At 47.5% G+C, this 13,628-nt stretch overlaps 1 protein-coding gene across 2 annotated transcripts; it reads right to left on the minus strand.

The window, feature by feature from the left end:
• Positions 1-1,072: 1,072 nt before the first annotated feature.
• LOC136549425 (BTB/POZ and MATH domain-containing protein 5-like) lies at positions 1,073-12,393 on the minus strand. Of its 2 annotated transcripts, none has more exons than XM_066540697.1 (4): positions 11,803-12,392; positions 5,950-6,325; positions 5,597-5,870; positions 1,073-1,485 (listed from the first exon to the last, which is right to left on the minus strand). In XM_066540697.1, exons 1-4 carry the CDS (start codon positions 12,267-12,269, stop codon positions 1,301-1,303), a joined length of 1,302 nt encoding a protein of 433 aa, XP_066396794.1. In that variant the 5' UTR covers positions 12,270-12,392; the 3' UTR covers positions 1,073-1,300. The 2 variants fall into 2 exon arrangements, with proteins under 2 accessions (XP_066396794.1, XP_066396795.1); XM_066540698.1 differs by having other exon boundaries at positions 1,375-1,505; positions 11,803-12,393.
• Between the last annotated feature and the right edge of the window lie 1,235 nt (positions 12,394-13,628).

Consider the following 13,628-nt stretch of genomic DNA (forward strand, 5'->3'; position numbering starts at 1 on the left):
GTAAAATAAATTACAGAATTTGTTAATCCGTGGAACAAAATTATTAAGCCTAATTAATTTGTCATTAGTACATACGTTAACGAAGCACAACGTTATCAAATTATAGACTAATTAGGCTTAAAATATTTATCTCGTAAATTAGTCTCAAATTGTGTAATTAGTTATTTTTTAGTCTATATTTAATACTCCATGTATGTGTCAATATTCCTCTAAAGTTTATTCCATATCTCATCGAATGTTTGAGTATTAAATATAGACTAAAAATAACTAATTATACAGTTTACAACTAATTTACGAGACGAATCTTTTAAGCCTAATTAGTCCATAATTTGACAAAGTTGTGCTACAGTAACACATATGCTAATGACATATTAATTAGACTTAATAAATTCGTTAGATTCTATAATTTATTTTTTTTATTAGTATCGAATACCCCATACAACATCCCTATGTGACACCCGAAAACTTTACGCCCTGCAGCCTGTTCGTTTGGCTAGACTTGTTCGTTGCTGGATCGTGAAGAAACATTGCTGACTGATTTAGTGTAAGAAAAAATTACTGTCCTAACTAAAAATTTACAATCGTTTAAAGGAAATAATCCCAGCCGAACAGGCTGCTGGATACCTGATTCGCACCACTTTTCACCCGAATTTACGAGCCGTCTGACAAATTATATGTCAACAAATACTATATTTATAATCATCAGTCATCACTCATCACCTCTCAACACTGACAAATGACAATTCCGGATACTTGCGAACAGAAATGTAAAATCCAACTTGCCAAATGCCAACAGATCCAAACCAAAAAAAAATGTCACCACCACCTTTCCAGCACAATGACTCCATCTAAGAACCATCTCAACAGAGATGTAAATTGCGTGTACTTGTCAACAGTCCCAAAAAAAATTGTCACCACCTTTGCAGCAAAATGACATCATCTCAGAATCACCTCCTAATTGACTTCTGACATACCTCCAGTCGAAAGAAGAATACAACTGAATCAAAGGGTTAGTAGCAGACAGCTGCTGGCCTGCAGCAAACGCCAGTTGCCAAGACACAAGACCACCATGTTTATCGTGACTCGTGAGCTTTTGCAGGGCTGTCTACACATCGATTCAGTAACTGAAACAGTCAACTAGTTACAAACAACATGGCAGGTAAGATGTAAGGAGCATGATGAGATACAGCTAGTTACAGCTCCTCTAAAATTGTTTTTCTTCACATACAGAGTTACAGACGAATTGCCATCGTCATTTACAGAGCAAGAGCTGGCTAACCATGTCAGTTCTGGGTTGGCCTCAGGTTCTTTGCCTAACCCTGCAGACACTGGAATCGCCACCGTCCGAGAGCTGCCCGCAAACGCTCTGGCTCTTCCCAATGCTACTGCACTGGTCCTCACACCCTGTAACAGTTTTCAATATCTCTGACTGGAGAGATGGGCAGTTGTCCTTGAGGTAAATGAAACCGTCAGTCCGCATTACAGCTGCAGAGACATAAGGGTATCTGGAATGGGTTATGGAGCTTTATAAACTTAATTGGACCAGGAGCTGTACAAACATAATTGTGCAAATAATAAAGCAACCAAAAGATCAAACGATGGTATGTTGACTGGAGGCATAATTTTCTTGTATTCAGGGGTAAACCCTGGAACTACCCAATGCTGAAACGGAAAGGTTGGCAATAACAGAATCTCAAGCCCTGACAAAAGTTTTTTTTAAAAAAAATATACTTGTCCACCAACTCATACCTTCTTCATTATGAAACACATCATAACTATTATAATCTAGCAAGCCATATTAGTCCATCTCAAATCTGAACCTGCTAATGACAATATGTTGCAGTCCACAGTCTATCTAATTCAGTTGGGGTCTTGGTTGCCTGCATTAGAGCATATCCAGGCTTTGATAGTGCAGGTCAGCAGTGTTTGGATGCCCGCGCTAGACGTTATGCAGGCTTAGGCCTTAGAGAAGAAAAAGAAGGGTTCATGGCTGCATTGTGTAGTAGTATGCAAAAATGGAACACGCCACCGCCGCCAATGGATGTCGCCCACTGCCATGACCCACGCCCTTCTCCCTGCTCTCCTATGACACCATGACCACACCGCGCCACCACCACCACTGCCAAGGGGCATCCCAACCACACAACCTTCTCCCTGCTCTCCTCCGACACTGCCCTCTCGGCGTACTTCGGACCTGTTTGGTGATGAATGCCTGTCTCCTAACTTGCCTGGCAGGCTATAAACATAACGGTCCCTTCCCACCTGGGCTCGAAGACGGTGGTGGATGCGCTGGACCTGTCCTTACCTTCACCGCCACCGCCACCGCCACCACCTCCGCCTCCACCACCACCGCCACGTTCAGTGCACGGATCTCGCTGTCGCTCCCCCTCCTTATCCTTCACCATGCTGATAAGATCAGCGATCCTACCGTGGCTGCGTAAAGCGTAGGGGTAGGAGATCGGTGGCTGGGGTCGATTCCCCCGGCGGCGAGCAAGAGCTGTGGTGGTGCGGGCACAAGGCGGCGGCACAGCAACGAGCGAACAAGAGAGAGGCGCGTAGGGAAGGCCCTTGAGGCCAGGCAAAGATAATTGCCTTGCTTAATTCATTCCAAAGCTGTTTAGGGGTATTTATCCCTCTCCTAACAAACCGATCAATTAAGATCCTATAATTATGGAAAGAAGCAAAATATCTAGGGAGATCAAATCCTAGGCGCCTAGCGAATGGGCCTGTGGTCCAATGGTAGGGCTGTCCAGTGGGACACTACCCACAAGAGTTCAAACCCTAGTGTCGCACCTTTTTCTGGAATTTTTTCCAGAAATTTTAGGGTATACACGAACGCGTTTGCGTTTGGTGGTACTGCGTGTTTCCCGCGCACTAGAGGCTAGAGAGCCTCCCAATCTCCTCTTTGCGTGTGTACGGACGCGCACGCGCGTGTGGTGAGTGTGGAGTGTGTGGGTTGTGTGCGTCCAAGGTGTACCCGATCAAAAAAAAATATTGGTTGCCTAGCCCCTAACCGCCGGCGTGGCCTAGCCACTAGGTCGGACCTAGAGTTGGTACCATAGTCACAGGGTTCAGGATCGAAGCCACGAACCACGTACCAGGTACGCCGACCCAAATCCAGGTACGGGGACAAGATGGGTCCACATCCCATTTTTGGACGGGTTGCGCACCCATTGTAGCAGAGGTTCAAGAAGGGACAAGTCCCAATCCTATATGGGTCGCAGCCCCCATTGCCGCATGGTTCGAAGACGGCGAGATGCAGATGAAGAAAGACTTATGGATCGGGCTTGAGGTTGTCGCCAACTCGCCAATCTCCGGCGTCGCCGCTGGCCTGGCCATGGCATCGCCGGCATCTCAATCGACGGTCATGACGGAAGCGGGATCGAATTGAGGCCAAGGCGCTCGCTGGACAGCCACCGCACCGGCATCTCCGTCGACGGTCAGGAGGCGGCATCCAATCGTTGTGAATGGCGGACAAGGAATCCCATCGAGGGCTCAAGCCATCGTCACGTTGACATCGCCTCCAGATTCCAGTCCCCTCCGCCATGAGCACAGCATAGGCCCGCAGCGTGTTTTTTCTCTTCTGGATTTTGCAACGACGGACTAAGCAGCTCTCTAATTTTTATTTGTTTTCTAATGACTGTACATGTTGCGCTGTATTTTAGTTTTTGGAGAAAATGTGTCGCATGTGGCGGGAGAATTCCATCCGTAAAAATTTCCTGTGATTTGTTTCCTAATGGGTAGAGTCGCAAAAAAGGAAAAAAGAATCGATTCCAATATGCGGCCCTCGACCCCAGACTTCATACCGGGGTCATAAACCCAAAACCACTAGAGTCGCGACCCACAACTCCATGCTCCATACCAGGGACATCGAACCATAACCTTTAGATTCACGTACCAAATGTTTGGTTCTCGTTCCGCAGAGGCATACCCCCCTTGTACCACATTTTTTTCAATTATCAACCCACGTCTCTCGACCCGATCGACCCAGAATTCTTGTGGCTATGGTTGGTGCGTGATGCGGAGGGTGCAGCGGTGGCAGGCGCAATGGACAGTGCGGTGGTGGTTGTGGTTGGTGCAGCGGCGGCAGAGGGAGAAGTCGTGGTGCCGTACCCGACAACCCGTAGGGAAACCCTGGGGGCATGGCACTGGCCAAGGAAGACGCCTGTTGGCTCGCCACGATCGTCGGGTGGGTGGAGAGATTGGCTAGCTACTGGGCGATGTCGGCCAGGGCCTTTGCAGTGGCCTCCACGGCCAGTGGCGGAACCAGCGGCTGCTCCTTGTCGTCGTCACCCGGCATCTCCAATACCAAATTGATAGGATCAGGGATCCTACCGTGGCTACGTAAGGCGTACGGGTAGGAGATTGGTGGCCGGGGTTGATTCGCCCGTCGGCGAGAAGGAGCCGTGCTGGTGTGGGAGCAAGGCTGCTGCACAGCAACGAGCGAACGAGAGAGACATGCGTAGGGAAAGCCCTTGAGGCCAAGCAAAGATAATTGCCTTGCTTAATTCATTCAAAAACTGTCTAGGGGTATTTATCCCTCTCCTAACAAACCGATCAATCAATCAAGAACCTATAATAATGGAAAGAAGCAAAATATCTAGGGAGATCAAATCATGGGCGCCTAGCCCCTAACCGCCGGCGTGGCATAGCGACTGGGTCGGACCAGGCGTTGGTACATGACGTCGGTCATAACACACGCTCTCCCCGAGCCCACAGTCCTCTGCGTCCCCACGTTGGGCGCACCGCGCGCCTCAGGATGGCACGTGCCGCCACGCTTAACGGCATCCTCAACCTTGTGCACCTCCACCTCATCCACGAGTTCTGGCCCAAATGCGGCTCCGGCTCTCCTCGCTCCTCCATCTCAGGCGGTCCAAGCAATGCCAAAAAGAGGCAGACAGGAGTGGGGGAGGAAGAAGATGGAGGTGACATTTTACTCTTACCAAAAGGGTGGGAAGGTGATCACATACAATACAGGCAACCAAACACCATCCCATTGCATATGTTCATGCTGCCTTAGCCTAGACTGCATTATGCTCAATACAGGCTAGGAGTAGTGCAAGTAACCAATTAGACACTACCTTCTATTCACAATTGAGGCTGCTAATGTACTACGTGCAGAATAAGTAGAGAACCCATGACCCATGTATTGCTATCAGAAGACACTAACACATAACTGCATCTGCATGCTACCTACCGAATTGTTGATAGCTTAAAATCTTAGTAAAAAATGCTAACACAGTCTAGGTCGTTAAAAACTATTGCACCAATATGGCACTCAGGTGACATATACAGCTGATTATATGAATGCCTAGCAAACTGTAACCATGTAGGTGCCTCAAGCAAACTGTATTTAAAAAGCATCTGTAATAGTCGAATGCATATTTCCACAAGAAGTAAAGCCAAAAAGTTTAACTGACCAAGTTCAAGAGAATTTTCTGTGCCAGAATAATGACCAAAAGAAAGAACACGCAGTGCATGGCCATACACTCATACATTACAAAATATTTTTCAACTGACGAGTTCCCGGAGCAAATAACGGGGCCACTTGGATGAAATAATCATAAGCAATATCTGGTATGATAAGTTTAAGTACCTGAAAGATTTTCTGCAGAAAATTTTAGGCAAACAGCTTTAAGCTCCATGGCTCGGTGCCTGTCAGCCAATGCTAGCGTACTTGCAACTGAGGCCACTGATATGCCCTTGCACAGGTAAGACTCACACAGCAATCTTAGCCTTGGTAAGTGATACTTGTCGGCTGCAGCCAACAGCTTAGCTGCCAGAGTATCGAAGATAGAACCATCAGAGCTTGACGCACCCAACTCATTATCATCAACAAGGGTATCTCTATAGATGAAGTGAAGCATTGCCTGCAACAAATATTCACCAAATACTTTCTAGTCACTGTTTTACTAGAAGGATAAACACAATACAAGAACAGCAACGGACCTTGAAAACCTTTGGCTCCATATCATCAATAGAGAACTCTTTTAGTTCATCAGTCTCATTAACTTCACTCTTCTCTCCATCAGATTCATCATCAAAAAATTGAGATTTGAATACATGAGACCGTGCAGCCAACACCAACTTATGGGCATGAAACCTCTCTCCTCCCACATTAAGAATGACATCAACACCCTCCTGACTGTCCAACAGTGAACCAAAATCATAGCCGATGTCTGAGTCTGGAACATGGATAGAGTGTGGTCTGGAGTAATCAATAGTTGACACAACAACTCCCACAGTGCAATTTATCTTCAGACAATCGTCTTTGAGAAAGTCTGATGCTTCAAGGGCAGTTCGCCGAAAGAATCGCTTGTAACCCCTGAAACAAAGAAGGATAGGCGAAAATTCAATTATCTGAGGCCAGTTAGATGTCCTTATTTTATGGAATGGCATACTATTGCAAGAGCAATGATTCCCACAATACAGGTTCCACATGTAAAGAAACATTAAGAAAGCTTCATCCATCTCTCAATTTACATAATAAATGCATCAAAGAGAGTTTAATTTCTGTGATTAGACTGGTTCCACAAACCATACACATCCAAAATAAATGGGCAGATTAAAAAAAAACTGCTGTTTACACTGAATAAAATCATTCAGTGTGCCCATGTAATGAGATGGTTGTCTAACAAACAATACAAAACTCAAATTGTACAAATTAACATAGAATCACTTGTTCTAATAACAGGTTTGTCTACCAACAAACATAACAGAAAGCAACAAAAATAGAATGAACAAACAAACAAAAATTATCAAATCCAGGGATCTAAAAAAATAAATGTATCTAATGCCATATTTCTATCACATGCATACCAGCATCCCCCCATATTCAACCACAAACAAGTTAGGATTGTATCTGCTTCCAGGCAAGATTCAAGACTTGATTCACTGATCGAGAAGGACCACAAAATCAAAGAACTCAACTTATTCAAACAGGAACCAGAAGAAATGTTAGTATGCTTTAGCACAAAGGCACTAAAAAGTTACAGAACCAGTTCACCATTACACAATTACACTGCAAAAATTGACAAACAATAAAAACTGAAAACATACATTCAACAGCAGCATTAACATGCCGGAGTGCTTGACTAACAAAAATCAAACTGCATGAGGCAATCAGGAAGATGTGCACTTTCATCAAGGACTCAATAACCCCATAACACGTATATACAATCTAATTTCAACAGTGGAAATTGGAACTTGTCAGTGCACAAGTATAGTTAACAATGAAGCATACAAAAGAATTCTTGGATGAGAACAAATTGCAACAGAAAATTCATAACCACACACATATGAAAATGGATAAACAATTAGAACATAGCCACACACATCAATTTGTGTGGGGTTGTGTGTGGTGTGTGTTGTAGGGCTCTAACCCCTTCCATTCTTCTTAATATAATGAGGCACAGCTCTCCTGCGTTTTTGAGAAAAAAATTTAATGGGGAATTCATATGACTACCTGAACACCAAGATGAAAACCACCAAATAGACCCTTAATAAGCACACTAAACTCTCAAGTCATATCCACAGTTTCACAGCCACAAACATCAGCATGAAGTCCAACAAGATCATTGGCGTACATTTTGCAACTCAGGCACACACACAAAGCCAATTCAGCACCTCACAACCATGCAAACTGAAACTGATCCAAGAAAAACGATTAGTAGAAAATATCAACAATTCCAATCATAACAGCACTAAACCCATGTTAAAACAACAACATGAATCATAACTGAATATCGTATGGCTATAATTCCACTACAGAATAAACACCTGTGCATGGTTTTTGAGGCGTTGTGGCCATAGTTGTTAAGGCGTCGCTATACCGACGCCATATCGTCGCCATATCGCCGTGGCGTTTTTCTGGCTCTCGCCACGGCGACGCCACGGCTCCGGCATGTATGGCGTCCGCCATAGCGCCGTGGCGTCCCCGTGGCGCCGATTTGGCGTCCTGTGGCGCCTTTGTGCGCTGTGGCGGGCGCAATAGATGGTGAGGGTGAGGGTGAGGCCGTGAGGGTACCTGTATAGGCCGAGTGGCCGATTGGAGCCCTCCGAGACCGAGCCCGAGACGCAACCGCAAGCAGCCCTCCGTCGGCCTCCCCCTTTTGCAGGGGTCGTGCGCCGTCGACGGTCCAGCGGAGGCGGGAGGGGAGAGGGAGGTGCGTACGCAGGGTCGCCAGCCGGTGTGCGGAGGACGGAGGCGAGGGCACCAGGTGACTGGCGAGAGGCGGGAGGAGGAGCCGCTGACGCCGCCGCCGAGCCTGGGACTGCCCCGCCGTCGCTGAGAGCCCGAGCCTGAGCGCCGCCTCCGTCGCCTTCATGCCGAGCGCGAGTGGGGGCGAGTGGGGGACGGAGCAGAAGATGGAGCGTCGCCTTCATGCCGAGCGCGAGTGGGGGAGGGAGTAGAAGATGGAGCGGCGGCGCTGCGAGGAAGATAAGAAACGGCGGCGGCTATCAGGCTGTGTGCCTTAGTGCTAGGGTAAAGACTGCGGCGGTGCGTGGGCTTTTTTAGATGGGCCACTAAATAAAAGCCCATACCATCTCTTTTCTTTTTCATTTCTTTTTTCTTTCTTACATATTTTGACAAATTAGCACATAATCTATATATTTATATATCTACAATAACATATTTACCTGCGATTTCGTGAAGCCACATCGATCTCCATTATCCTCTATTGATCCCCATGTACTTGTAATTAAAATTCCTTGCTACATTTACATTGCTATTTTGATTTGCTAATATTGTAGACTATACCTTTTAAGCTACATTTGCATTACCATTTGTCAATATAATTTCCTAATATCCTAGACTATAATGTATGTATTCGCCACGCCGATGTGTGTATGGCGTCGCCACGCCACGCGCCATAGACGCTGTAAAGGTGTGAAGGTGGTGGGTCGCCGCGCCTCGCCACGCCGCCGTAAAAACTATGGTTGTGGCGAGGCGCGGTGCCCTACCCCCTTCACAACGCCTAGGTGTTTATGGTGGACGCTTAGGCAACGCCATATGCACATTTTAGGCGCCACGAAGGTGGTGTGTAAGCTAGAATTGTAGATACTAGTGCAGCACATACAGACCTTATTTATTCCTAGTGCTTGAGACCAGCACATACTAGCACAGCTAAGGGAGTACTACTAATCAGTAAGTATTATACTAATCAAAGGAAAACTTCTACTTTGTGTTCTGTAAAAGTGTACAGATTAAAGAAAGAACCCAAACAGATATTATACTAATCAAAGAAAGATCCTTGTGCTTTGCGTTACGTAATGCTCAAAGAAAATAACAACCCAAGCACAAGCAGGCATTATTCTACTCCTTAGTATGTGACAGGCCAATAATAAAATATACTCCCTCCGTTCCAAATTATAAGTCGCTTTGACTTTTTTGGTACATCCATTTTGCTATGCATCTAGATATAATAATATGTCTAGATACATAGCAAAATGGATGAACCAATAAAGTCAAAACGACTTATAATTTAAAACGGAGGGAGTAGAAAGCAGCACACAGTATTGAAAGCAGGGTAGATGCACCACAAGTCCATCAATGAGCAAAGCCAGAGCAAACAAATATGAAAAGCGGCAGACAGATGGGAGATTTTGGTGAGACAAAACACAAGAGGAGGCAGGGGACAGAGTTGAAGCAGACAAACAAGTGCGGTGCGGATGGACTTGCGGACGGCGACTCGAAGCGGACGGACAGGTGAGGTGCAGATGGACCTGCGGACGGCGATGGCGACTCGAAGCAGAGAGGAGGCAGGGAGCGTACTAGGCCCAGGTCCGGCCGGTCGACGGAGACGGGGGAGCAGGTGCGGACTGCTGGTGGACTTGCGCAGCCAGGCGGAGATGCAGGGGCGGCCTCATGGAAGATGCGGGCAGCCGCTGGACTCGAGCAGATGAGCAGCAAGCGGAGATGCAGGGCCGCCGCCGCCGCAGCCAAGAGTTCCTGCCCTCAGGCCTACTCTTTTCCTCTCCCTCTCTCTCCGTGAAGCTGCCCGCACACGCGGTAAATGCCGCCAAGCGGGAAATTTTCCACGCAAGAACATATATGCGGTCACTTTCCGCCACGGGTCTTCTGGCTCGGACACGTGCTCAATGTCCCACCCACCCGTGGTCGATTTCCCATCCATTCCCTGCAGAATTGCATCCGGCATCCACTGCGGTACTGTAGGCGTCCGCCCAACGCCATTTGCGCCTAGGCGACGCCTGATCCTATGAGGCGGACGCCATACACGCAGAGGTTGTGGCAACCCCGACACCCAGCACCTCTACCACGCCTTGTCGTCTAGGCGACGCCTCATAAACCATGCACCTGTGGATGCTAAATCGGCAAAACAGGAGCACTCTTGTACTAGTAAGCAATAGCAAATCTAACACAACCAAACCAACCGTAATTGAGTAATATACTTAGCTGTTAATTCTATTGCAGAATAAACATCTCATACTTATAACGAACCAAACACAACCAAATAAGTAGCAGGCAAAATGGGACAGAAGGATCTGCACAGAACTTACCAAGCAAAATGGGACAAAAAAATATCAAATCCAGGGACCTCAAAAACAAATGCATCTAATGCCAGATTTCTATCACATGCATACCAGCATCCCCCCCCCCCCAATTCAACCACAAACAAGGAAGGATTGTAACTGCTTCCAGGCAAGATTCAAGATTTGATTCACTGATCGAGACCACAAAATCAAACAACTCAACTTAATCAAACAGGAACCAGAAGAATGTCAGTATGCTTTAGCACAAAGGCACTAAAAAGTTACAGAACCAGTTCACCATTACACTGCAAAAATTGACAAACAATAAAAACTGAAAACATACATTCAACAGCAGCATTAACATGCCGGAGTGCTTGACTAACAAAAATCAAACTGCATGAGGCAATCAGGAAGATGTGCACTTTCATCAAGGACTCAATAACCCCATAACACGTATATACAATCTAATTTCAACAGGGGAAACTGGAATTCGTCAGTGCACAAGTATAGTTAACAATGAAACATACAAAAGAATTCTTGGATGAGAACAAATTGCAACTGAAAATTCATAACCACACACATATGAAAATGGATAAACAAACAGAACATAGCCACACACATCAATTAATGGGGAATTCATACGACTACCTGAACACCAAGATGAAAACCACCAAATAAACCCTTAAGCACACTAAACTCCCCAAGGAGTCATATCCAAAGTTTCACAGCAACAAACATCAGTATGAAGTCCAACAATATCATTGGAGTACATTCTGCAAATTAGGCGCACACAAGCCAATTCAGCACCTCACAATCATTCAAATCAAAACTGATCCAAAGAGCAATGTACTATTAAAACTAAAGAACAACTACTAGTAGAAAATATCAACATTTCCAGTCATAACAGCACTAAACCCATGTTAACACAACAACATGAACCCTAACTGAATATCGAATGGCTATAATTCCACTATAGAATAAACCTCTGTGGATGCTAAATCGGCACAACAGGAGCACTCTCGTACTAGTAAGTAGTAGCAAACCTAACTCAACCACACCAACCGTAATTGACTAATACTAGGCTATAATTCTAGACAAGAATAAACATTTATGGATGATAAATCGTCTCAGCAGGAACAGCCATACTTATAACGAACCTAACACAACCAAATAAGGAACAAGAAAAAATACATTTATGGATGATAAATCGTCTCAGCAGGAACAGTCTCGTACTTATAACGAACCTAATAACACAACCAAACAAGGAACAAGCAAAAAATGGGACGGGAGGATCTGCACAGAACTTACCACATGGATCCGCGGTACTTGAGGGTGTACGGCCCGGACTCCAGGGAGCGGTCGAAGTGGGAGTGGACCTTGTGCTTGCCCTTGCCGCTCTGGTCAAGGAGCGTGAGCTCGAAGAGCGCGCGGACGTCGGTACCGTCGGAGGCGAGGGCGATGAAGACGGAGACGTAGACGGAGTTGTCCTCGGGGTTCTTCCCGTCGGGGTAGAAGTAGACCGCCCACTGGTACCCGCCCACGGTGAAGGTCTCGCTGGCGATGTGCTTCCCCACGCCCATGCCCTTGGCGAGCGAGTAGCCCTGGATCACGAACCGGTGGGAGCCGTTCACCGTCTCCGTCACGGAGCGCGAGCTGGTGGGGGACGCCGCCATGTCCCGCTGCGAGGGGGCGGCGGCGGTGGGATGCTGAGGAGGAGGGGGCGCCTGAGCCAGTGGCACCGGCGGCGGCGAGGCGCTGCCGGCGTCCTCGTCCATGGGAGGCGCGCGGGCTAGGGTTAGGGTTCGCGACGGGGGAACCGGGGAAGGCGCGGGGATTGGAGAATTCGGGCTCCGCTGCTTTGTTGCTAACTTGCTGCCGTGGTGGCCGTGCCCATTTTTTTGTTTTTTTATTAACGATGCACCGTGCCTCTGAGTTGTGAACCTGTGACGACGACGCTGCCGTGGAGTGTGGACTGTGACTCTGTGAGCCCGTGGCGGTGTGCCCTGTGGAAGGTGAAGGAAATTGCAGTCGTTCGGCTCGGGGTCGGGGCGGACTCGACGCCGGTCGGGCTGGTTGAGAGGTCGGCGAGGGTGGCACGGTTGATCACAGATCTGAAATTTTAGGAGGTGGTCTTCTCCTGTCTCCTCCTTCCTCCCCCATTTGATCCTTAGCTCCTTTTTTAGCACTCCTAGCGGCAAACAAGGTTTGAGACACTGTAAATAAGGGATTGTGGAGATATTGACCCCTATACCCTTATGGCTAGGCTTGGACCGGCCCAGATCAGAGGGTCCGATCCACCAAAGGACAACGCGCGGCCCGGTCAACCTGTTCGGAGTCCCGCGTAAGGAGTCAAGACAGATTTGGCAATTAAGCAAGATCCTGGTCGGTTAGAACAGAAATCCTTATCCGGCCACCTATGGCAATTGTAACTGGCTAGGATTAGTTTCCAGATCTGTAACTCTACTCTCCGGACTATATAAGGCAGGCAGGGGACCCCTCTAAAAAACATCTCTCATTGACATACAGCAATACAATCAGACGCAGGACGTAGGTATTACGCCTTCTTGGCGGCCGAACCTGGATAAAATCACGTGTCTGTCTTGCGTCACCATCTTGTTTGTGGCTTGCGCATTTGTCTGTCGATAATCTACTACCTTGGGCATACCCCTAGGTAGACTGTCGACCATATTTCGTCGACAGTGGCGCGCCAGGTAGGGGGTGTGCGTACTGCTCTTCAAGCAAACAAGATGGTCATCATCTCCGGCTCCATGGCTACGCCGAACGGCCTCACGTTCACCGTCGGCCAGATCACCTGAACCACCGGCTCCAACGACTTCATCGCCATGACCACGGAGGAGGCGTGGATTCAGTCTGCGCCGACCACTGCTTCACCTGCATCGGCTATGGCTTCGACCACGGTGGATACGGCTCTGACCACGGTGGATACGGCTCCGACCACGATGGATCTGGCTCCGACCATGCCTGCATCATCTTCAGCCACGCCGACCACTCGTCGTCCACTTCCCCGCTACAAAGGGAAACAGATCGACAATACCGACCTGCTCGACTCCATCGATCGGGTCGGCACCAAACTCGTCGAAACCCTAGCTCTGGTAAGTGCAATTCAAAGTCGA

This window comes from Miscanthus floridulus, chromosome 4 (assembly GCF_019320115.1).
Source record: "Miscanthus floridulus cultivar M001 chromosome 4, ASM1932011v1, whole genome shotgun sequence".
In the NCBI taxonomy this organism is placed as follows: Eukaryota; Viridiplantae; Streptophyta; class Magnoliopsida; order Poales; family Poaceae; genus Miscanthus; species Miscanthus floridulus.

Excerpts from the sequence above, each read along its gene's own strand:
- LOC136549425 (XM_066540697.1), bottom strand. The coding sequence starts at position 12,269 with ATGGACGAGGACGCCGGCAGCGCCTCGCCGCCGCCGGTGCCACTGGCT. Across the intron at positions 6,326-11,802 it reads AAGTACCGCGGATCCATGTG|GGGTTACAAGCGATTCTTTC; the intron begins GTAAGTTCTGTG and ends TCTTTGTTTCAG. Across the intron at positions 5,871-5,949 it reads TGGAGCCAAAGGTTTTCAAG|GCAATGCTTCACTTCATCTA; the intron begins GTCCGTTGCTGT and ends TATTTGTTGCAG.